Source organism: Hylobates moloch, unplaced genomic scaffold, assembly GCF_009828535.3.
Source record: "Hylobates moloch isolate HMO894 unplaced genomic scaffold, HMol_V3 SCAFFOLD_16, whole genome shotgun sequence".
NCBI lineage: Eukaryota > Metazoa > Chordata > Mammalia > Primates > Hylobatidae > Hylobates > Hylobates moloch.
Window position 1 is genome coordinate 31,257,953 of NW_026652291.1, and position 25,266 is coordinate 31,283,218.

At 44.4% G+C, this 25,266-nt stretch overlaps 2 protein-coding genes across 4 annotated transcripts in view; one reads left to right on the plus strand and one right to left on the minus strand.

Annotated features, from left to right (window-relative positions):
* Positions 1-160: 160 nt before the first annotated feature.
* On the plus strand, positions 161-25,215 carry ALDH6A1 (aldehyde dehydrogenase 6 family member A1). 3 transcript variants are annotated; one of them, XM_032180266.2, is made up of 12 exons: positions 161-285; positions 9,652-9,714; positions 12,355-12,429; positions 12,604-12,765; positions 12,994-13,072; positions 13,474-13,776; positions 15,979-16,100; positions 17,397-17,586; positions 18,058-18,239; positions 19,580-19,759; positions 20,020-20,118; positions 24,840-25,215. In XM_032180266.2, the coding sequence occupies exons 1-12, from the start codon at positions 238-240 to the stop codon at positions 24,942-24,944; spliced, it is 1,608 nt and encodes a 535-aa protein (XP_032036157.1). In that variant the 5' UTR covers positions 161-237; the 3' UTR covers positions 24,945-25,215. The 3 variants fall into 3 exon arrangements, with proteins under 3 accessions (XP_032036157.1, XP_032036156.2, XP_032036158.2); XM_032180265.2 differs by lacking the exon at positions 24,840-25,215 and adding an exon at positions 20,641-21,197; XM_032180267.2 differs by lacking the exons at positions 13,474-13,776; positions 24,840-25,215 and adding an exon at positions 20,641-21,204.
* The window catches only part of BBOF1 (basal body orientation factor 1), a 52,090-nt gene continuing 45,672 nt past the window's right edge, over positions 18,849-25,266 (minus strand). Inside the window, exon 12 of the mRNA XM_032180261.2 lies at positions 18,849-20,252. Coding sequence (XP_032036152.1) covers positions 20,241-20,252 — 12 coding nt within the window. The 3' untranslated portion in view covers positions 18,849-20,240. The remainder of the gene's footprint in view (positions 20,253-25,266) is intronic.

Consider the following 25,266-nt stretch of genomic DNA (forward strand, 5'->3'; position numbering starts at 1 on the left):
CGCCAACGTCATTGGCTGAGGTGGCAGAGGGCGAGAGCATTTTCGCTCCTGACCAATCACTTATCCCCAGGAGGGGGGTGTGAGGGGAGGAATCAGGTTTTAGGACCAGTGATTGGCTGGAGAAAATAGTCCTCCCCACCAATGAGGAAGCCTGGCAGGATGGAGGGCGAGGCCTGGCAGCTGTAGTGCTCCTGGGCAGTAGAGGCGCGGGGTGCGGAGCTAGGGCGGCCGAGAGCCATGGCGGCGGTAGTGGCGGCGGCGGCAGTGCGAGCCCGGATCCTGCAGGCGAGTGAGGGTGGTGCCAAGGCACCATGAAGCTAGGAATTGGATCCTTTCCGTCTGCTCCCTGAGCCATCCTCGGGCGGGACCACCTTCTTGGCCCAACCCCTTTTTGGCCAGACCTCCTACCCGACCTGTGCGGCCCTGTCTCATGCCCAGCCCTCACTTCATACCCTCCCTCGTCCCGGATCCAACCCTGGGCTGTTACCCTTGGCCCTCTACCCTTTTACTCCTAAGCCTCCTCTTTTCTGGCTCTCGCCCACTCTCCTTCTCCAGCTCTGCCCGCTCCCTGCTGTCACTCTCTTGCCCTCATCTCTCCATCCGCCCACCGTCTTTCCCTTTTACCTCTGCACCAGCCTTCTCTCTCTTCCCCAGAAACTACTCTTTTTGGTTACTCTGTCCCCTGCCGTTAGCGTCCACGTTGCCACTGCTCCCTTCCCCACCCTACTTCACTATCCGTGGTGATCTGAGGTAAGGGGGAGGGGGGAACGCGAGGGGCGAGGGTCAGTGTATGAACTTTGAATTTCCTTCTAGAAGCGGACTCTAGATTTTCACCAAAGGCAGCCATTTGCTAAGGTATTTTCCCTAAGTGTGGCTCTTTGTATTTTCCATAGACTGGCTGTCCCCTTTCTTGCCAAAACTTTGAGTTAAACTTTCTCTCAGCTAAGTTACAGTTTACATAGATAGGGCACATCTACATAGGGTAGATAAGGGCACACAGTTAACGCTACCAGTATGTTCCATGTACGTTCAAGTTACCAAACATCTTTAAAACAGGTGATAGAAAGTGGGAGCCAGGTAAGACAAGAAGTCTGTTCCTACCCCAAAATCAGCTCTTCTAGTGCCACACACCCTCATCTCTGCACTTGGGGGATTGAGTCCTCTCTGAAGCCAACCTAAGGAGAAATGGTAAAGCTACAGGAGTTGCATGCCTGAGGCCTGTAATCTCCAACTCTGTTTATAGTCTTTCCCCTGTTCATGGCCTACCAAGGATTTAGAGTATGAGGCAAGATTTACCACAGGCAAGAAACAATCTGCAGGAAACAACAGTGCCTTCTTATTCATTACATCCAGTCTGAGAATTTCCTCTATATTGCTGAGCTTTTAGGTAATATTAGTATTCACCAGGTTTCCGTGAGTTCTAGTACAGAAACTTGGGCATTTTAAAGATTCTTGGCAGAGTCAGCAAAGATTCATGTTTAAATATGCTATTTAATGGGGACGGTAGAAAGGATGAGTTTGAAGCGTTTGGCAGATGGTCTGGCCTCACTCATATTTCTTGCTATGATGCTCGTTCTGTTCTAGTATCTTCTTTTAGTAGCGGGAAAACAAAGTTTCCACCCTATATTTTTCTTACCAACTTCTTGAAATCTTTTATTGAAATTGGCTTTTTTCCTTTGCCTCCTCTTCCCCTCTCATCACAATGAGTCATTGAGAACCTTAAGAAAGTATTTTATCCTTTTCCATCAAGGAGAAGAATCTCTCTTTCCATGTACTTTATTTCAGAAACAGACACTATGTATTTTCTGATTCATTTGGAGAAACTTCTGAAGTGACCTGGAAAAGAACAGATAGAGTAATCTTCAGCCAACTAGGAGTTGTAACGTGAATCTTTGATTAAAAGTTTGATAAAAAGTAGCCTATGGGCCAGGCGCTGTAGCTCCTGCCTATAATCCCTGCACTTTGGGAGGCCAAGGTGGGTGGATCACCTGAGGTCAGGAGTTCAAGACCAGCCTGACCAACATGGTAAAACCCCTTCTCTACTAAAAATACAAGAATTAGCCAGATGTGGTGGTGGGCGACTGTAATGCCAGCTACTCAGGAAGTTGAGGCAGGAGAATCACTTGAACCCGGGAGGCGGAGGTTACAGTGAGCTGAGATCGTGCCATTGCACTCCAGCCTGGGCGACAGAGCAAGACTCCGTCAAAAAAAAAAAAAAAAAAAAACCTCGATTTTGGCAGCCATAAATATTAGAGAACTATCAAAAGGATTTATAAAGGAGAGAGTTCATGTTTTCAATTATTTTAAGTATTCAGCTTATTTTTCTCTGCCATGAAGAGTAGTCAAACTTAACCTAAAACCTCTCTCTGCTCCTTGTGATATTATCACTCCCATGCAGAGATAAAGGAATGTTCGAGACAGGGTCTCGCTCTGTCACCCAGGCTGGAGTGCAGTGGTGCAATCACAACTCACAGCAGCCTCGTCCTCCCATGCTGAAGTGATTCTTCCGCCTCAGCCCTCCAAGTAGCTGCGACAACAGGTCGTGCCCCCATGCCAGCTAATTTTTGTATTGTTTGTAGAGACAGGGTTTCACCATGTTGCCCAGGCTGGTCTTGAACTCTTAAACTCAAGCTCTCCTCCCACCTCAGCCTCCCAAAGTGTTGGGACTACAGGCACGAACCGCTGCACCTGGGCAAGAAAATTACTCTTAAAGAGATGTGGTGACTTGCACTTTCGGTGATGTAGTTACTGAACTAGTAACTGATGGGGCTGAAAATTCAGAACTTAAATCTTGCCATCTCTTTCTATGTTAGGCACTGACATAGGCTTACAGTAAAATGCTCACTAAAAGCTCCTTTATTGTACTGCAATAAGTGATAAACAATAGGAGTATCTTGGATACTGTGGGGACCTAGGGAAAGAGCCAAGTGTTGCAGGACTAGCAGGCCATGAACCAGGAAAGGAAGGAGTTCCTGGTAAAGGATATAGCAAGTAGGAAATAAACATCTAGAGAGCAGCAGTTTGGGGTGACTGGCCACAGGATAGTTTCTTCAGCAACAATGCTAATGGGCGTTTCTTAGGAAATGAAGAAAAGATAGAAGATCGAACCTGTCAAAAAACTATATGAATATGTTCTATTATACCAGATGTAGTGCTTTTTACATCCTCTTAACAGCAGGGAGGCTGTATACAAGTGAAAAAATAAAATTTAAGTGGCCTAGAATGCTCGAGTTGGCTGATCAGTGCATTGTCTGCCCTATAATGAGAGTACTGAAACAATATCAAATGATTGCTTGGCGAGTAGTCATTCTTTCATTCTGCAAAATATTGCTTACTAAGTACTTACTCTCTTCCAGGAATCGTGCTAGGGGCTAGGGACACAACAATCTAGTGACCTCAAAGGAGAGAAAGTTAATCATTAGACAAGCTATTATTTCATAGGATGAGATGAGAAATAAAGGAATTTGGGTGCTTTATGAGCTTCACAATCAGCTGCTTACCATAGACCTGAGGTTGAGACTTTAGAGAAAGTGATGATGGCTGAGTGAGGACCTAAAGGAGTAGGAATGAGCCAAGGAAATTAGATGAAACAGTGCCAGACAAGAGAGAGCAGCATGTGCAAGAGCAAAGAAAGCAAAACACACGTTAAATTGCGGGAGCATAGAGAACAGGGAGGAAAGTAGCCAGCTACATAACTAGAGAAGCAAAGATACTATGTAGCGTTTCCTAAGCAACATCAAGGGGATTAGTCTTTATTCCAAGGGCAGTGGAAAGCCAATGAAGAATTTTAAACAAGGGAGTAATCTGACCAGATTTATATTTCAGAAAGACCCTCTGATTATGGGATGGAAACCAGATTCAGAAAGTTTAAGAGTAGGCTGGGTGTGATGGCTCATGCCTGTAATCCCAACACTTTGGGTGGCCCAGGCAGGAGGATCGCTTGAGGCTAAGGGTTCAAAACCAGCCCTGGCAAGATAGGGAGGCCCCCATGTCTACAAAAAAATTTTTTTTAATTAGCTGGGCATGGTGGCATGTGCCTGTACCCCTAGGTACTTGGGAGACTGAGGCAAGAGGATCGCTTGAGCCTGGGAGTGTGTTCGTGTGCACCTGTGGTCCCAGGTACTTGGGAGGCTAAGGCAGGAGGATCACCTAAGCCCTGGAGATTGAGGCTGCAGTGAGCTGTGGTTGTGCCACTGCACTCCAGCCTGGGCGACAGAGTGAGACTCTGTCTCAACAAAAAAAGAAAGAGTTTAAGATTAGAGGCCAAGAGATGTGTTAGGAAGCTATTATGGAAGGTCAAGTGAGAGACAATGATGGTATAGACTGGGATAATGGCAGGATGGCTAGAGGTGAGTGATTTGTTTCAAACAATTCTAGGACAGATTGCAAGGAGTTTTTTGATTCCCTGCGGAGAGAGAGGGAGGAATTGAAATAGTATTTGGGTTTCTACTTCGGCAACTTGGTAAAGAGTAGCCCTATTTACCGAGAAGTGGGCTATAGGAGGCATAGCAAATTGGTGAAAGGAAGATGCAGAGTTTAGCTTTTGCTTTTTTTTTTTTTTTTTTAAAGATAAGGTCCTGCTCTGTCACCCAGGCTGGAGTGCAGTGGCACAATCACAGCTCACTGTAGCCTCAATCTCCGAGGCTTAGGTGATCCTCCTGCCTTAGCCTCCCAAGTACCTGGGACCACAGGTGCACGTGACCATGCCCAACTAATTTTTAAAATTATCCGTAGAGGTCAGATGTCGTGGCTCACCCCTGTCATCCCAGAACTTTGGGAGGCCAAGATGGGCAGATCATTTGAGGCCAGGAGTTCGAGACCAGCTTGGCCAACATGGCAAAACCCCATCTCTACTAAAAATACAAAAAATTAGGCCAGGTGCAGTGGCTCACGCCTGTAATCCCAGCACTTTGGGAGGCAAAGATGGGTAAATCACCTGAGGTCAGGAGTTTGAGACTAGCCTGACCAACATGGAGAAGCCCCGTTTCTACTAAAAATACAAAAATTAGCCAGGCGTAGTGGTGCATGCCTATAATCCCAGCTACCCAGGAAGCTGAGGCAGGAGAATGGCGTGAACCCAGGAGGCGGAGCTTGCAGTGAGCCGAGATTGCGCCATTGCACTCCTGCCTGGGCGACAGAGCAAGACTCTGTCTCAAAAAAAAAAAAAAAAAAAAAAAAATTAGCCGGTTGTGGTGGCACATGCCTGTAATCCCAGCTACTCAGGAGGCTGAGGCAGGAGAATCGCCTGAACCCAGGAGGTGGAGGTTGCAGTGAGCCAAGATTGCGCCATTGTACTCCATTGAGTGCAGGCAGGTCTCAAATTCCTGAACGCAAGTGATCTTCCCACCTGAGCCTCCCAAAGTGCTGGGATTACAGGCGTGAGCTACTGTGCCCAGCCACCTTTTTTTAACATGTGACTAAGTAACATCCAAATAGTGTTGTGGTAAAGATAATTAAGTGGGTATTACCTGAAGAGAAAAATTCTGGCCAAAGACTAAAGAGTTGGGCATCATCAGGATCTAGATAGTTAAGCCATGAGAGTTGATAAAATCACCCAAGGACCATACAGAATGAGAAGAAAAGAAGGCCTAGGACCAAGCCTTGGGAAACTTAAAGAGTTAATGGCGGCCTGGCGCAGTGGCTCACCCCTGTAATCCCAGCACTTTGGGAGGCCAAGATGGTCAGATCACCTGAGGTCAGGAGTTTGAGACCAACCTGGCCAGCATAGTGAAACACTGTCTCTACTAAAAATACAAAAATGTGGCCAGGTGCAGTGGCTCACACCTGTAATCCCAGCACTTTGTGAGGCCGAGGAAGGCAGATCGCTTGAGGTTAGGAGTTCGAGACCAGCCTGGCCAACATGTTGAAACCCCGTCTGTACTAAAAACACAAAAAATTAGCTGGGTGTGGTGGCACATGCCTGTAATCCTAGCTACTCAGAAGGCTGAGGCAGGAGAATCACTTGAACCCGGGAGGTGGAGGTTGCAGTGAGCCAAGATTGCACCACTGCACTCCAGCCTGGGTGACAGAGCGAGACTCTGTCTCAAAAAAATAAAATAATAAAAGCAAATTAGCTGGGTGTGGTGGTACGTGCCTGTGTTCTCAGCTATTTGGTAGGCTGAGGCAGGAAGATGGCTTGAGCCCAGGAGTTGGAGGCTGCAGTGAGATATGATCATGCCACTGCATTCCAGCCTAGGAGACAGGACGAGACCCTATCTCAAAAAAAAAAAAAAAAAAAAGTATATACCTCTTCATCCAGTCCACATATATTGATCGTGCACCACTGTCTCAGTCACTTTTCCTGCATGGAGCTTGCTGGCTACCTTCTCCATTAGGTTGAGTTCAGTTTTGTAGGTTTCCTAGTAGGAAGTTGAGAAGTTCTCATCTGATGGTTTCTATGTGCTCTGAAGCAAGAAAAACAAAGTCAGCTCCTGAAAGTGCAAGAGGAATTAGTAGAGTTGGGAGTTTTAAGATAAAGTTGTGGAATAGCAAAGAGTGAAAACAAATAATAAGTGTTTATTTATTATTTATAGAAATGGGGTCTTGTTATGTTCCCCAAGCTGGTCTTGAACTGGGCTCAAGTGATCCTCCTGCCTCGGCTTCCCGAGTAGTTGGGACTACAGGCACAAATCACCATGCCGTTATTTACAATGACATAACAATAAGATTTAATGAGTACCAACTTTGTGCTAACTACTTTTCTATAACTGGACGGTCCTGATCAGCTATAATCTTTAACTCTGTGAAGTAGGTGAACAAGACAGATGCAGTGTCAACCCTCCTGAAACTGACAGTCTTTATGGGTAACAGATAAGTACCCAGTGCTATGGCTTGGATATGGTTGGTTTGTCTCCACCAAAACTCATGTTGAAATTTAATCTCAAATGTGGTAGTAGTGTTGGGACCTAGTGGGAGGTGTTTGGGTCATGGGGGTGGATCCCTCATGAATGGCTTTGTGCTGTAGTGAGTGAATTCTTGCTCTTTTGAGACTGGATTAGTTCCCATGGGGATGGATTAGTTCCTGTGTGAGTGGGCTATAAAGCCAGGATACCCCCCGCCCCCAATTTTGCCTCTTCACACAGGTCTGCTTCCCTTTTGATCTTCTCTGTTACATTGTGACACAGGACAGAAGCCCTCGCCAGAAGCTAGGGCCATTCCCTTGAACTTCCCAGCCTGCAGAATCATGAACTAAATGAACTACTTTTCCTTATAAATTGCCCAGTCTCAGGTATTTTGTTATAGCAATACAAAACGGAATAAGATACCAAACAATTACAACACAGAGAGAGAAGCCGGAAAGGGGAAGTATTGGCTGCTTTCAGAGGACAAAAAAGGGCCTCTTAACCTAGTTTGGGGTAGGAAGGAGACAGCAGTGGGCTTCTATTTTATTCAGCAGATATTTACTGAACACCTACTACCTACCCAGTACTATGTTGGTATTGGGAACATAGCTATAAATAAGACATGGTGTGCTCTAGGAGAGTGTCAGTGGTTTGAAATGGCTTTGGTAGGGAATAGAAGAGCAAACAGATGAGGTATTTGGAAGGACTATCTGCTGGACCAAAGGACCACCACCTTTTCCTGGGCAGTGCTGCAGGCACCCTTCATGCAGCTCTATACTCTGTGGTTAACAGAGTCCCTTTTCCGGCAAGATAGAAGATTATTAGATTGCAGCTTTCCTTTATATCCCAGTCCTGAGTATTTTAGTTTGCTCATTTTGATTGGCTTAAGTATTTCTTAAATCAACTTTGATAACATATATATAGGCTGGGCGCAGTGGCTTATGCCTATAATCCTAGCACTCTGGGAGACTGAGGCGGGTGGATCACCTGAGGTCAGGAGTTCGAGACCAGCCAGGCCGACATGGTGAAACCGCATCTCTACTAAAAATACAAAAAAATACAAAAAAAAAAAAAAAAATGAGCCAGGCATGGTGGCGGGTGTCTGTAATCTTAGCTACTCGGGAGGCTGAAGCAGGAGAATCGCTCGAACCCAGGAGGTGGAGGTTGCAGTGAGCCAAGGTCACGCCACTATACTCCAGCTTGGTCAACGAGAGCAAAATTCTGTCTCAAAAAATAAATAAATAAAAAGAAAATTAGCTGGGCGTGGCGGCAGACACCTATAATCTGAGCTACTTGGCAGGCTGAGGCAGGAGAATCGCTTGAAGGCGATTCTCGCTTGAAGGGAAGCAGAGGTTGCAGTGAGCCGAGATCATGCCACTGCACTCCAGCCTGGGCGACAGAGTGAGACTCCATCTCAAAAAATCAACTTTTAATAACATATATACAGACTTTTTTTTAGTGAGTTACAGTTTGAGAGTTATCTTGTTGAAACTGATCCTCCCTCCCCATTTACTGATTTTACCCCATCAAATGTTATCTATCCAACACATTTTTTCCATTAATGTACCTATGGCATTTCAATACAGCTTTATTAAAATAAAATTGACATAAAACAATGTGTACATATTTAAAATGTGCAGTTTGATAAGTTTTAACATTTGTATATGCCTGTGAAAATAGCATCACAATCAACATAATGAACATATATCCATCACCCCAAAAAGTTTCCCTCTTCATCCCCAGGTAACCACTGTTCTGCTTTCTGGTATTACAGATTTGTTTGCATTCTCTAGTATTACATAAGTAGAATCATACAGTATGTACTCTTATTATCTCAATTCTGTCTCTTGCCATAATTATTATGACTATTTATATTGCATGTATCAGTAGGTCATTCCTTTTTTTGCTGGGTAGTATTCCAGTGTATGAATATATCACATTAGTTTCCTTATTCACCCATCCAATGGTGGACATTGGGTTGTTTCCAAGTTTTGGGCTACTACAAATAGAGTTCTTATGAACATTCATTTTTCAAGTACCTATATGGACATAATTTTAATTGCATTTGGTAATAAACTATTTGATTTATATTTACATTGATTATATACTCTATTACTTATATTTAAATTGATTTTTTTTTTTTTTTTTTTTGAGACAGGGTCTCCCTCTGTCTTCCTGGCTGGAGTGCAATGGCATAATCACGGCTCACTGCAGCCTCACCCTCCCGTGCTGAAGCAATCCTCCCACCTCAGCCTCCCTAGTAGCTGGGACCACAGGCATGTGCCACCACTGCCTGGCTAATTTTTGTATTTTTTGTAGACAAAGTTTTGCCATGTTGCCCAGGCTGGTCTCAAAACTCCTAGACTCAAGCAATACACCCGTCTCAGCTTCCCAAAGTGCTGAGATTACAGGTGTGAGTCACCATGCCCAGCACATTGATTTTATATGATCTTAAATTCAGTACCTATTGTGTTAGATACCATGCTAAGTATTTTCATATTGTTAAATTTATGGTACATTTGCCAGGCCCAAATTAGGAAAATACAATGACAAAAAGATTTTTTTTAATCAGTACTATCCTGGAAATATAGGACATGATTATTACGGTTTATTGTTTGTTCATAGTTTGCTGTGTCATAGATTCGTATCTTTTCTCTTTAATGACTATATGGCCTTTGAGAGAAACATCAAGTCCTTTTCCATACCCCCACTGTAGCTTGTATAATATTAAGCATATACTAGCTATTTACTAAATTTTAAATAACTTTCTGCTCTCATTTATCAAAATAATCATTCTTTTGCTTCACAGGTTTCTTCCAAGGTGAAATCCAATTCCACCTGGTATTCAGCATCTTCCTTCTCTTCTTCAGTGGTGAGTTTATTTGGCATAGAGGTTGACTTCTGAGAAGGAATTCAGTATAGTTTTTGGGTATCTCTATCTTCTTTACATAATTGTCATCAGAGTGTATGTGAAATTTTCTAGTTTTTTCCTCCTTTTGGTTTATTTCCCTCCTGAAATGGATTACCCTGTCAAAAGATACAAACATTTTCATGGCTTCTAGAGGTTCCGCTGACCCTGCCAGATAGTTGTCTTCTTCTTAACGACCTTTAGAGTGGTTTTTATAGATCATCTGTCTGTCAACCACTTCCAGCACCTAAAATCTAATAAATAAGGACTATTGCTCAAGTTCTTTCCACACAGAAGTATGCACACACTGTACCACAGTAGAACACCATTTTTTGGTTCATAGACTGCTTTAAAAATTTAGTGTCCCAGCACTTTGGGAGGCTGAGGCAGGTGGATCACGAGGTCAAGAGATCGAGACCATCCTGGCCAACATGGGGAAACTCCGTCTCTACTAAAAATACAAAACTTAGCTGGGTGTGGTGGCACGCACCTGTAGTCCCAGCTACTCCACAGGCTGAGGCAGGAGAATCGCTTGAATTCGGGAGGCAGAGGTTGCAGTGAGCCAAGATCGCACCATTGCACTCCAGCCTGACGACAGAGCGAGACTCCATCTCAAAAAAAAAAAAAAAAAAATTATTGAAAGAGCCGGGCGCAGTGGCTCATGTCTGTAATCACAGCACTTTGGGAGGCTGAGGCAGGTGGATTGCCAGAGTTCAAAAGTTCGAGACCAGCCTGGGAGACATGGTGAAACCCCATCTCAACAAAAAATTAGCCAGGCGTGGTGGTGCGTACCTATGGTCCCAGCTCCCTGGGAGGGTGAGGCAGGGAGACTGCTTGAGCCTGGGAGGCGGAGGTTGCAGTAAACCAAGATTGTGCCACTGCACTCCAACCTGGGTGACAAAGTGAGACTCTATGTTAAAAAAAAAAATTTAGTTAAAGTGAGCTATATCTCAGAAAAAAATGCATAGAAACATTTTTAAAATCTTTTTTTTTTTTTTTTTGAGATGGAGTCTCACTTTGTTGCCTAGGCTGGAATGCAGTGGCATGATCTCAGCTCACTGCAAACTCCGCCTCCCAGGTTCAAGCAATTCTCCTGCCTCAACCTCCCGAGTAGCTAGGATTACAGTTGCATGCCACCAAAACCAGTTAATTTTTGTATTTTTAGTAGAGATGAGGTTTCACCATGTTGGACAGGCTGGTCTCGAACTCCTGACTTCAAGTGATCCACCTGCCTCAGCCTCCCAAAGTGCTGGGATTATAGGCATGAGCCATTTGCCTGGCCCAAAATCTTTTGATCATAAAGGTAATACATGCTCACAGTAATGTAACAGTCAGCTGGGCCAAAAAGTCATAATAGCTAATCTTTGTTAACAGAGTTGTTGCTGCTTTTTTAGTATAAGCTTCATAATGTCATGTTTCCACTCATGAAGTTCCACTGTGTGAGCAGCAGGGAATTTCCCATTCTCAGAGAGATCACAGTATTGAGAGGCTCTGCCACATCTTTTTTTTTTTTTTTTTTGAGACGGAGTCTCACTCTGTCACCCAGGCTGGAGTGCAGTGGTGCCATCTCAGCTCACTGCAAGCTCCGCCTCCTGGGTTCACGCCATTCTCCTGCCTCAGCCTCCCAAGTAGCTGGGACTACAGGTGCCCGCCACCACGCCTGGCTAATTTTTTGTGTTTTTAGTAGAGACGGTGTTTCACCGTATTAGCCAGGATGATCTCGATCTCCTGACCTCGTGATCTGCCCGCCTCAGCCTCCCAAAGTGCTGGGATTACAGGCGTGAACCACTGCGCTCGGCCCATATCTTACTATATACTATAGGCTGGGCATGATGACTCACACCTGTAATCCCAGCGCTTTGAGAGCTTGATGCGGGTGAATCACTTGAGCCCAGGAGTCTGAGACCAGCCAGGCAACATGGCCAAACCCTGTCTCTATCAAAAGTACAAAAAAATTAGGTGGGCATGGTAGCATGTGCCTGTAGTCCCAGCTGCTCAGGAGGCTGAGGTGGGAGAATCACCTAAGTCCTGGGGGTTGAGGCTGCAGTGAGTCATGATCACGCTGCTACACTCCAGCCTGGGCGACAGAGTGAGACCATGTCTCAAAAAAATAAAAAATAAAAAATAAGGGCCAGGTGCTGAGGCTCACGCCTGTAATCCTAGCACTTTGGGAGGCCGAAGTGGGTGGATCACCTGAGGTCAGGAGTTCGAGATCAGTCTGGCTAACATGGTGAAACCCCGTCTTTACTAAAAATACAAAAATTAGCTGGGTGTTGTGGCAGGTGCCTGTAATCTCAGCTACTCGAGAGGCTGAGGCAAGAGAATTGCTCGAACCCGGGAATCGGAGGTTGCAGTGAGCCGAGATCACACCACTGTGCTCCAGACTGGGGGACAAGAGCAAAACTCTGTCTCAAAAAAAAATAAACACACATACACCCAATAGATAAGGATATTATGTGTCTCTTTCCTAGTGGTAACATTTCTAAAGACCAGAAGATTCCATTATCAACTTGTTTTCTTTCCTTTTGGTGCAAGGGAAAGGGAAAAGCAAAGCAATTAGCTAATACAAAGTTTCATGTTTTTTTGTTTGTTTGTTTGTTTCAGCCAACTGTAAAGCTCTTCATTGATGGGAAATTCGTTGAATCCAAAAGTGACAAATGGATCGATATCCACAACCCAGTAAGCGAAGCTGCTTTGGGACTTCAACTTATGAGCCTAGAATTCTAGGGACATGATGGGCAAGAAGGGACCTGGGTGTCTGTTGTAAAGCACATAGTGCCGCTTCTGTGACTGGATGTACAGTGGAGAAGGTGAGTCAGGGGCAAAGGATCATGTGCTTATTTTTCTCATCAGGCCACCAATGAGGTCATTGGTCGGGTCCCTCAGGCCACAAAGGCAGAAATGGATGCAGCCATTGCTTCCTGCAAACGTGCTTTTCCTGCATGGGCAGACACTTCAGTATTAAGCCGCCAGCAGGTCTTGCTCCGCTATCAACAACTTATTAAAGAAAACTTGGTATGAAATCTGAATGGTATGCTTTTCCAAACTGTCACCTAGGGCATGTTTGTCACTCTCACAAAGACCTTTTCAGCCACCCTCCCTTACTCTGCAGTATGCAGAGACGTTGATCATGGCTCTCTCCCTTGTACTGCATCTCCTCCAGTCTTATTCTTCCTTGGCTACCTGAGAATTTAAAAGAGGAACATTCTTGCATTAATTTCTATTTGTGTGTTTTCTCTCTAGAAAGAAATTGCCAAGTTAATCACATTGGAGCAAGGGAAGACCCTAGCTGATGCTGAAGGAGACGTATTTCGAGGCCTTCGTAAGCTGGGAGCCCCTTATGGGACTTTTGGGAAGGAGCAAAGGAAGATGGGAGGCAAAGATCGCAGAATGGGAGGTTGCTTCTTCCTTTATATAGATTTTGCCATCCCATGATATCTTTTTTAATACTTGTGAAAAATGGCAGTATTCGGTATCCCTAAGATTGATTTACTTTACTCTTTACTCAAATGATCTTCCAGTGGGTATACACATATCGCTGTATTTTTCCCATTCAGAGAATCTCATTTTGCACAAACCCTTAACTTGGAAGGGCAAGTCAGTGTACCCTGCGCCCCTTCATTGGCCTGAGCCACTTCCTGTCCTCAGGGCTGAAGAGAACAGGACAAAGCTAACTAGTACTACACAGTGTGGAGAGCTGATGGCCTGACTTCTGTATTCCAGAGGTGGTTGAGCATGCCTGTAGTGTGACATCCCTCATGATGGGAGAGACCATGCCATCCATCACCAAAGACATGGACCTTTATTCCTACCGTCTGCCTCTGGGAGTGTGTGCAGGCATTGCTCCATTCAATTTTCCCGCCATGATCCCCCTTTGGATGTTTCCCATGGCCATGGTGTGTGGAAATACCTTCCTAATGAAACCATCTGAGCGAGTCCCTGGAGCAACTATGCTTCTTGCTAAGTTGCTCCAGGATTCTGGTGCCCCTGATGGAACATTAAACATCATCCATGGACAACATGAAGGTAACTGCCCTTCTGCATATAGCTACTTAATCTGGCTACCAAAAAATTAAGGTGTTGAGTGATGATTGGATGTTTTAGGATAAGCAACCTATTTGTAAGGAGGAAAGGATTTACTCATTTTAACCTCCATGTTTGTTAATGATTTTGCCATCTTTGTGCACCAAGGTAACTGATTGGGGAATAGCAGTGCTTGTTGCCCTACAGTATATATTGGGACACTAGAAATCTGGATTAGGGCTAGACACAGATAAGATTAAAAAGAAACTTTTTTCTTCAGTGTGAAGAGAATACATGAGGATATTTAATTCAGAGAATTTGCAGATCTCAGAGATACTGAAGGCCTTCTAATTCATGTAATAATAGCTAATACTTAATAGTGCTTCTGTGTTTCAGGCACCATTCCTAGTGCTTTTTATCTATTAATCTTTATAATCACCATTTGAGGTAGGTATTATTTTTCCATTTCGCAGAAGAGAAAAATGAGACATAGTGAAATTAATTAGCCCAAAGTCACAGTGCTAGAAACCATCAAAGCCAGGATGTGTATACCCATCCAGGAAGGCTGACTCTGATTTTTGCTTTTAAAAACTACGCTATATTACCTCTCACATGAGAACACAATAGTGTCTGAGTGTCCCAGTACATAGTCACCATTGAGGAAATATTGTTATTCTTTTTTTTGAGATGGAGTCTCCCTCTGTCACCCAGGCTGGAGTGCAGTGGTGCGATCTCGGCTCACTCTACCCTCCGCCTCCCAGGTTCAAGCAATTTTCCTGCCTCAGCCTCCTGAATAGCTGGGATTACAGGCATGCGCCACCGTGCCCCATTAGTTTTGTTATTTTTAGTACAGACGGGGTTTCACCATATTGGCCAGGCTGGTCTCAAACTCCTGACCTCAAGTGATCCACCTGCCTCAGCCTCCCAAAGTGCTGGGATTACAGGCGTGAGCCACTGCACGCTGCCTATTGTTATTCTTAAAGGACAAAAAAGAAGGGTTCAGCATTTAAAGGCTGTTATTTTGGAGGAAACTAGGAGTTGCAGCCTTCAAAGTTAGATTAAGGCCGGGTGCAGTGGCACACATCTGTGATCCCAGCACTTTGGGAGGTGAAGGCAGGCGGATCACTTGAGCCCAGGAGTTCAAGACTAGCCTGGGCCATGTGGCGAAACCCCTGTCTCTACAAAAAAAAATACAAAAATTAGCCAGGAATGGTGGCATGTGCAGGTAGTCCCATGAGGTAGGAAGACAGCTTGAGCCTGGCAGACAGGTTGTAGTGAGCCAAGATTGCACCACTGTACTCCAGCCTAGGTGAAACAATGAGACCCTGTCTCAAAACAAAACAAAAGTTAGATTAGAAGTGGAAATTCTGGAATAGCAAATGAGAAAAATCATGAAAGAGGCTAAATAGAATTTATTTTTATATTTTTTATTTTTTTTGAGATGGAGTTTTGCTCTTGTTGCCCAGGCTGGAGTGCAATGGCACGATCTCGGCTCACTGCAGCCTCCGCCTCCTGGGTTCAAGCAATTCTCCTGCCTCAGACTCCCAAATAGCTGGGATTACAGGTGCCCACCACCACGTCTGGCTAATTTCTTTGTATTTTTAGTAGAGATGGGGTTTCACCATATTGGCTAGGATGGTCTCGAACTCCTGACCTCAGGTGATCCACTTGCCTCGGCCTCCCAAAGTGCTGGAATTACAGGCATGCGCCACTGTGTCCAGCCGGCTAAATAGAATTTAAAAGAAACAAGGAGAGAACTTCACAATGAGAATCCAGTATAGAAAAACAAACACAGGCCTGGCGCAGCGGCTCACACCTGTAATCCCAGCATTTTGGGAGGCCGAGGTGAGTGGATCATGAGGTCAGGAGTACAAGACCAGCCTGGCCAAGATTGTGAAACCCTGTGTTTACTAAAAATACAAAAATTAGCCAGGCACGGTGGCGGATGCCTATAATCCCAGCTGCTTGGGAGGCTGAGGCAGAGAATTGCTTGAACCCGGGAGACGGAGGTTGCAGTGAGCTGAAATTGTGCCACTGCACTCCAGCCTGGGCAACAGAGCGAGACTCCATCTCAAAAAAAAAAAAGAAAAAGAAAAAGAAAAACACAGGAAAACTTCAAATCCATAGCAGCGGGGAAAGGGGAAATTTGCCATGTTGAGAATCCGTTTGCTCCTTTGTGAGTGATCATTTATTTTCTTCTTAAAGCTGTAAATTTTATTTGCGATCATCCGGACATCAAAGCAATCAGCTTTGTGGGATCCAACAAGGCAGGAGAGTATATCTTCGAGAGAGGATCAAGACATGGCAAGAGGGTTCAAGCCAATATGGTGACTTCTTATTCCTTTTTTCTCCAATCTTTGTTCTATATATGAAAATTACCTAGGAACAGATCTTCAGCAGAGAGGCCACTCATCCCACTCTAATGTCAGTGCTTCTTTCTTTTTTTTGAGACGGAGTCTCTCTGTCACCAGGCTGGGGTGCAGTGGCATGATCTCGGCTCACTGCAACCTCTGCCTCCCAGGTTCAAGCGATTCTCCTGCCTCAGCCTCCCGAGTAGCTGGGACTACAAGCACACGTCACCGCACCTGGCTAATTTTTCTATTTTTTTTCAGTAGAGACGGGGTTTCACTATGTTGGCCAGGATGGTTTCAATCTCCTGACCTCGTGATCTGCCCGCCTTGGCCTCCCAAAGTGCTGGGATTACAGGTGTAAGCCTTACCATGTCCTCCTGAATGTCTTCTCTTTAATCATGAACCTTTCAAGGAGTTTCATTCTAAGTTACGTTAATCACTTTGTTTTTTTTTTTGAGACAGAGTCTTACTCTGTCACCCAGGCTAGAGTGCAGTGGTGGCATCTCACCTCACTGCAACCTCCACCTCCCGGGTTCTAACAATTCTCATGCCTCAGCCTCCTGAGTAGCTGGGATTACAGGTGCCTACCACCACACCCGGCTAATTTTTGTACTTTAAGTAGAGACAGGGTTTCACCATGTTGGCCAAGCTGGTCTCAAACTCCTGACCTCAAGTGATCTGCCCACCTCGGCCTCCCAAAGTGCTGGGATTATAGGCATAAGCCACCATGCCTGGCCTCTTTCTTGAAATTCTATATCAAGATATCTACTTTCTGTTTTGCCTTTCAGCTGGTTACTGGCATTATTGCTGTAAGGCTGTAAGTTCTTTTTTTTTTTTCTTTTTTTAACATTGCTCTTCATATAACTGAAAAACCCAGCAGACAAATTTCCGTTGTTTTTTTTTTTTTTTTTTTTTTTGAGACAGGGGTCTCACTTTGTCACCCAGTCTGGAGTACAATGGTGTGATCTTGGCTCACTGCAACCTCCACCTCCCAGAATCAAGTGGTCCCCCTACCTCAGCTTCCCAAGTAGCTGGGACCACAGGCTTGTGCCATCATGCCTGGCTAATTTTTTGTATTTTTTGTAGAGATGGCATTTCACCATGTTGCCTAGGCTGGTCTTGAACTCCTGACCTCAAGTGATCCTTCCTACCTCAGCCTTCCAAAGTGCTGGGATTACAGACATTAGCCACCACACCTAGTCCACTGCTTAATTTCTTAGCTTAATTGTATTTGGCCAAGGAAGACTCAAGTACTTTCTGTATTTTTTTTAGGGAGCCAAGAACCATGGGGTAGTCATGCCAGATGCCAATAAGGAAAATACCCTGAACCAGCTGGTTGGGGCAGCATTTGGAGCTGCTGGTCAGCGCTGCATGGCTCTTTCAACAGCAGTCCTTGTGGGAGAAGCCAAGAAGTGGCTGCCAGAGCTGGTGGAGCGTGCCAAAAACCTGAGAGTCAATGCAGGTAATCAATCACCTGCCTTGCCCCCTTAGATTTTGCATCTGTGGCACTAAGCTCTTGGGTTCTATCATTGGCCTTGGCCAGTGGGAACAATCAGGTCTATTCTTGCCATTTCCTCTCTTTATACTGTACTTATCATTTGGATTCATCTCGTTAGCAGTCTTTTTTTTTTTTAAGGCAGAGGCTCTCTGTCACCCAAGCTGGAGTGCAGTGGCACCATCCTAGCTCAAGTGATCCTCCTGCCTCAGCCTCCTGAGCAGCTTGGACCACAGGTGTGCGCCACCACCTGGCTAATTTTTTTATTTTTTGTAAAGATGAAGTCTCACTTTCTTGCCCAGGCTGGTCTGGAACTCCTGGGCTCAAGCAGTCCTCCTGCCTTGGCCTCCTAAAGCGTTGGGATTACAGGCATGAGCCCTGGCAGCAGTCATAATTTATGTTAATGAGGACCTTAAATTCTTCTGTGTTGTTTTACAGGAGATCAGCCTGGAGCTGATCTTGGCCCTCTGATCACTCCCCAGGCCAAAGAGCGAGTCTGTAATCTGATTGATAGTGGAACAAAGGAGGGAGCTTCCATCCTTCTTGATGGACGAAAAATTAAAGTGAAAGGCTATGAAAATGGCAACTTTGTTGGACCAACCATCATCTCGAATGTCAAGGTGAACAACTTTTACTTCACAAGTATGGGAGCTGAAGGCACATTAAAGGCTATAGAATCTCATCCCTCTAATTTATTAATGAAAATACTTAATGACTAAGACCTCATCTCTTGCCAGGATTGATCGATTATTTTATCTGGAGTCTGAATGAGCCTCCCCTTCTAACTCCCAACCAAATTCCACTATACCAGCAGTCTGCATACTTTCCATAAAGGGATAGATATTTTCAGCTTTGCAGGGATATAGTGTCTGTTGCAACTAAACTCTGACATTGTAGCGTGAGATCAGCCATAAACACTGTGTGGCTGTGTTCCAAAAAAATGTTATTTATGGACACTGATATTTGAATTTCATATCATTTTATATATGATTAAATATTTTTTCAACCATTTAAAAATACAGAAACCATTTTTAACTTGGGGGCTGTACAAAAACAGGCAGGAAGCCACATTTGGCCCACAGGCTATAGTTTGCCAAACGCTATCTTATCTTATACTGGTTTGTTAATGTTTTCTCTCCCCTCTCCCTCTTGCTGCCTAGTTTATGGCTACTGCAGTGTCTCAGTCAATATATCAACCACCCAATATTTATTGAAAGTGACAAAAATAATTGACTTGTCAATTTTTATTTATCAAAACTTTGAAAGTCTCTCAGCTAACATGACTTAAAAATTGAGGTTATGAGGCGTTTTTTGAAATTCATATATCCTTACTATAATAGTGAATCATCAAGTATTGAATGTAAGTGCAGTAGAAATTATGAAATCTCTTGCCACAGAACCATACAGAAAAATCCGTTTATCAGCAACAAACATTAATTGCGTGGTGAAGGATGTTTTGAGTGTCTGTGACCTGATATCAAAATATAAACATACAGGCTTATTTGGGAGGCAAAGGAGTGAATAAGAATGGATTACTTATGTTACAGAAAACAGCATGGGGTTTCTATAAAGAGAAAAATTATCCTGGTATATTTACCTATAGATTGGATTTATAAAAAATCAATTTTCATGTAACTTTTTGATAACAATTAGATGAAACAAGTTGTTCAGGTATTAAAAAGGAAGCTGATGATGGGTCATGAACTAAAGATACAGTCCCTTAAAGGAAGTGTGGTTATTGTTGATAGGAATTCCAAGTTGTTTATATGATTGGCAACTTGGAAGATGGCATACACTTGAGAGGACTTTTTTTTTAAATAGGTGACTTGAAATGAAAAGAGATTAGTAATATGAAAGTTGTCCATGTAAATGATGTGTAGTAAGTGAAAGTACCAAATAAGTATAAAATACTCAGAATCCAAAAACCTGACTTCTTTTCTGGATGCATCACTCCTGGCAGCCAAATATGACCTGTTACAAAGAGGAGATTTTTGGTCCAGTTCTTGTGGTTCTGGAGACAGAAACATTGGATGAAGCCATCCAGATTGTAAATAACAACCCATATGGAAATGGAACTGCCATCTTCACCACCAATGGAGCCACTGCTCGGAAATATGCCCACTTGGTGGATGTTGGACAGGTTTGTGAACAGAATTTTTAAGAGATTCTTATATCCATTTACTATTTCCTAAGAGGAAACAGTAAATAATGGTGAGTCATTGGTTTAAGATTGCCCCCATGACCTCCCACATTGCCCCATTTCTTCCTCAGGAATGAAAGTTCATGGGGTAGAGGATAGGGTGGAAGGTGGGTATCTAAAACTGGTCTCTGATGCCTTTGTGCTTCTAAATGGAGAGTTCCTTTGTCCTTAGGATATGACGCAGATTTGTTCTGTTTTAGGTGGGAGTGAATGTCCCCATTCCAGTCCCTTTGCCAATGTTCTCATTCACCGGCTCTCGATCCTCCTTCAGGGGAGACACCAATTTCTATGGCAAACAGGTAACTTTTGAGTTAAAATTTTTGTCTTTTCCTTTAAGAAATTTTCTTAAAGATATTCAGGAGCAAGGATTCTGCAAGGAAGGGCCTGCCAGCAGCATCTGTGAGGTCATAATCAGTGCTTCTCAGAAGGTTCCCTAAAAAAGATTTAAAAGTTAACAAAATTTTGCCAAAGCTGCTTCTTCCTGAATAATTCAAAGCAACAAAGTTTTGAGAAAAGAGCATGGGGAAGTCCAAGCCTTTGTATATGCCATTTCCAGAGCGTGTGACCCTCTTCCCCATCTCTCTCCTTTCATCTGACTAACTCCTAATTATCTGTCATGTCTCACTTTAAAAAATGAGCTCCTCCAGAAAACCTCCTCCAACTGCCACCACCCCTCCCTCAGTGCTGGGTGGTATGACCCCAGTGTGTTCCCATTGCACATATTTTTTCTGTAATAGTTATTCATTTACAAAAAATGTTATTGAGCACCTTCTTTGTAGCAGACATTATTATTACTATTTTTTTTTTTTTTTTTTTTTGAGACACAGTCTCGCTCTGTTGCCCAGACTGGAGTGCTGTGGCATGGTCTCAGCTCACTGCAACCTCTGCCTCCTGGGTTCAAGCAATTCTCCTGCCTCAGCCTCCCGAATAGCTGGGACTACAGGCGCCTGCCACCATGCCCGGGTAATTTTTTGTTTTTTTAGTAGAGACAGGGTTTCACGATGTTGGCCAGGCTGGTCTCAAACTCCTGACCTCGTGATCTGCCCACCTCAGCCTCCCAAAGCACTGGGATTACAGGTGTGAGTCACTGTGCCCGGTCTGTAGCAGACATTATTTTAGGCACTATGAATACAGCACTGAACAAGAAAAGTAAAGCAGATCTGGAACCAAATTGCCTATGCTCAAATCCCAGCTAAGCCAGTTAGTTATTAGCTGTCTGACTTTGGGGGATACCATTAATTTTTTTTTTTTTTTTTTTTTTTGAGACAAAGTCTCACTCTGTTGCCCAGGCTGGAGTGCGGTGGCACAATCTCGGCTCACTGCAACCTCTGCCTCCCAGGTTCATGCAATTCTCCTGCCTCAGCCTCCCAGGTAGCTGGGATTACAGGTGCCTACCACCACACTCGGCTAATTTTTGTATTTTTAGTGGAGATAGGGTTTCACCATTTTGGCCAGGCTGGTCTTGAATTCCTGACCTCAGGTGATCCGCCCGCCTCAGCCTCCTAAAGTGCTGGGATTACAGGCGTGAGCCACCGCACCCGACCGGGATACCTTCTTTATGCCTTAAATTTATTCATGTATAAAAAGAGTAACAATAGCACTTATGTATTTCATAACATTGTAAGGATTGAATTATCACTATTGGCCAGGTGCAGTGGCTTACGCCTGTAATCCTAACACCTTGGGAGGCTGAGGCGGGCGGATCACCTGAGGTCAGGAGTTTGAGATCAGCCTGGACAACATGGCAAAACCCCCTCTACTAAAAATAAAACAATTAGCCAGGCGTGGTGGCGGGTGCCTGTAATCCCAGCTACTCGGGAGGCTGAGGCAGGAGAATCCTTTGAATCCAGGAGGCAGGAGTTGCAGTGAGCCGAGACTGCACCACTGGACTCCAGCCTGGGCAACAGAGCAAGACTCTATCTCAAAAAAACAAAAAGAAGAATTATTACTATTGCCACATCGGCCAACAGGTGCATATGTCCTAAGGCAGGAAGAAGCATGGCACATTCGGACAGCAGAAGTGGGCTGGGGCACAGTGAGCAAATGAGAAGAAAAGGAAGAAATGAGGTTAGAGAGGCAGGCAGGAGGCCGGGCGCGGTGGCTCACGCTTGTAATCCCAGCACTTTGGGAGGCCGAGGTGGGTGGATCACGAGGTCAGGAGATCGAGACCACAGTGAAACCCCGTCTCTACTAAAAATACAAAAAATTAGCCGGGCGTGGTGGCGGGCGCCTGTAGTCCCAGCTACTCGGAGAGGCTGAGGCAGGAGAATGGCGTGAACCCGGGAGGCGGAGCTTGCAGTGAGCCGAGATTGCGCCACTGCACTCCAGCCTGGGTGACAGAGCGAGACTCCGTCTCAAAAAAAAAAAAAAAAAAAAAAGAGAGGCAGGCAGGGGTTGAGTCATGTAGGGCTCTTTAAGCCATTTAAAGAAGCCCTCATCACACTGTAGTTGTTATTTACTTATCTGCAGTACCTGGCACAGAGCAGGCTGCCCAAACATTTGTTGAACAAATAGGCTAGGGGAAGTTCTTTTTTTTTTTTTTTGAGACGGAGTCTTGCTCTGTCGCCCAGGCTGGAGTGCAGCGGCGCCATCTCAGCTCACTGCAAGCTCCGCCTCCCAGGTTCACGCCATTCTCCTGCCTCAGCCTCCTGAGTAGCTGGGACTACAGGTGCCCACCACCATGCCCGGCTAATTTTTTTGTATTTTTAGTAGAGACGGGGTTTCACTGTGTTAGCCAGGATGGTCTCGATCTCCTGACCTCGTGATCCGCCCACCTCGGCCTCCCAAAGTGCTGGGATTACAGGTGTGAGCCACTGCACCCGGCCTAGGGGAAGTTCTTTCTAGTCATAGGACTAGAGCCATTTTGAATCCTTCATTAATAAATTACATGTTTTGCTATACAAGTCTCCCCTTTTATAGGTTAATTTTTTTTTCTGTGCCAGCTGTGTGCTGCCAGAGGGCGGGGGATGTGGGGCTTTTTTATTTTATTTATTTATGTTTGGGTTATTAAAAAATTAACAATGGGATTGCATAGCATTATGACAGTGTGGCCAAATGGTTAAGACGTCAACACTTTGGTATTTGGAGGTTGATTATCTAGTTTGTATATTAGTCACAGCTTTTGGTTTTTTGTTTTGGATTTTTTTTTGATGGAGTCTTGCTCTGTCACCCAGGCTGGAGTATAGTGGCATGATCTCGGCTCACTGCAACCTCAGCCTCCAGGGTTCAAGCAATTCTCCTATCTATACCTCCCGAGTAGCCGGGATTACAGGCACGTGCCACCACGCCCGCCAATTTTTGTATTTGTAGTAGAGACGGGGTTTCACCATGTTGGCCAGGCTAGTCTCGACCTCCTTACGTCAGGTGATCTGCCTGCCTCGGCCTCCCAAAGTGCTGGGATTACAGGAGTGAGTCACCACACCCGGCCTAATCACAGCTTTTGTAAAAATGACTAATTTGATACTAGTAACATTTCTTTTAAGCAAAACAGAGTACAACTATTGTTTAAAAATTGTTCCCTGCCCACCCTCTCATTTATTTATGTTTTTGAGATGGGAGTTTTGCTCTGTTGCCCAGGCTGGAGTGCAATGGTGCAATCTCGGCTCACTTGCAACCTCCACCTCCCAGGTTCAAGCAATTCTGCCTCAGGCTCCCGAGTAGCTGAGATTACAGGCATCGGCCACCATGCCCAGTTTTTGTTTGTTTGTTTGTTTTTTCAGTAGAGACGAGGTTTTGCCATGTTGGGCCAGGCTGGTCTCTAGCTCATGGCCTCAAGTGATCTGCCTGCCTCAGCCTCCCAAAGTGCTGATATTACAAGTGTGAGCCACCGCTCCTGGCTGCACCCCCCAGTTTAATTATTATAAGTTACTCTGGTAAACTGGTAAAATGTCATTCTAGCTTGCTAGTAGTTATATAAGTGTTAAATCTGCACAATATATTCTCTTTTGCTCAAGCCTACTCTTATAAAGTATATCTATCTATATATAGAGAGAGTTAAATATGCTGAATTTTTGGGCTCACATGTTATAGGTAATTCAGAAGTGAATTTGTATAATGTCAGACATTTTACTTTAGATTTGTAAGATACTTTGGGTTTGCCACTTCAATATAGAGCTCATGATCTCTGATAATTATCAGAAATGGCCGCTGGGTGCAGTGGCTCATGCCTGTAATCCCAGCACTTTGGGAGGCCAAGACTGGCGGATCACCTGAGGTCAGGGGTTTGAGACCAGCCTGGCCAACATGGTGCTAGCCAACATGGGCTAACCTGAAATTAGCCCTTCTCTACTAAAAATACAAAAATAGCTGGGCATGGTGGCACACACTTATAATCCCAGCTACTCAGAAGGCTGAGGCAGGAGAATCACATGAACCTGGGAGGTGGAGGTTGCAATGAGCCAAGATCACGCCACTGCACTCCAGCCTGGGCAACAGAGCGAGACTCCTTCTCAAAATAAATAAATAAATAAATGGCCTACTATATAATGGCTGGGGACACGGTGGCTCACACTTGTAATTCCAGCACTTTGAGAGGCCGAGGAAGGCAGATCACTTGAGGCCAGGAGTTCGAGACCAGCCTGGCCAACATGGTGAAACCCCATCTCCACTAAAAATACAAAAATTAGCCAGGCGTGGTAGCAGGTGCCTGTAATCCCAGCTACTCATGAGGCTGAGGCAGGAGAGTTGCTTGAACCCAGGAGGCAGAGGTTGCAGTGAGCTGAGATCATGCCACTGCACTCCCAGCCTAAGTGACAGAGCAAGACTCCATCTCAAACAAAAAAGAAAGAAATACTAGTTTCAGCATAATAATGATGGCTAAGGTTTGATTTTTTACTATCTGCCAGGTATTATGTTAAATGTTTTAGATCAATTATCTTATGAACAATATATATTGGATTCTGATTGCATTTCTCAATTAGGAAAGTGAGTAGCACTTTATAATACCTCCTTCAAAAGCCAATTAAAAGAAGAATCATGAAACCCCAGAAATATATGCTGACTTTTTTTCTGTTTTCCTTAGGGCATCCAATTCTACACTCAGTTAAAGACCATTACTTCTCAGTGGAAAGAAGAAGATGCTACTCTTTCCTCACCTGCTGTTGTCATGCCTACCATGGGCCGTTAGAAACAAGTTTGTTTAAGACTGACTCCATCCTGAGTAATCAATCCCCCTTTATTTTTGACCAGCTTCATTTGTCAGCTTTGCTCAGATCAGATCTATGGGATTGGAATACACTGTAACTAAAATCTTCCTCAGGACTATTAACCCCTGCAAAGTTTCTATAGGGAACTGCCTAGTGTAACAATGAAACCAGATTTCTCACTTGCTCTTCATACTTCTATTTTTGAGGTAACTGTTGTAACTATGAAATGCTCATCTGAAATGAGTGCTTAAACCTGATTTCTAAAAATTATCCCCTTTTCTGATGATTTGAAGGGGAGAAAAG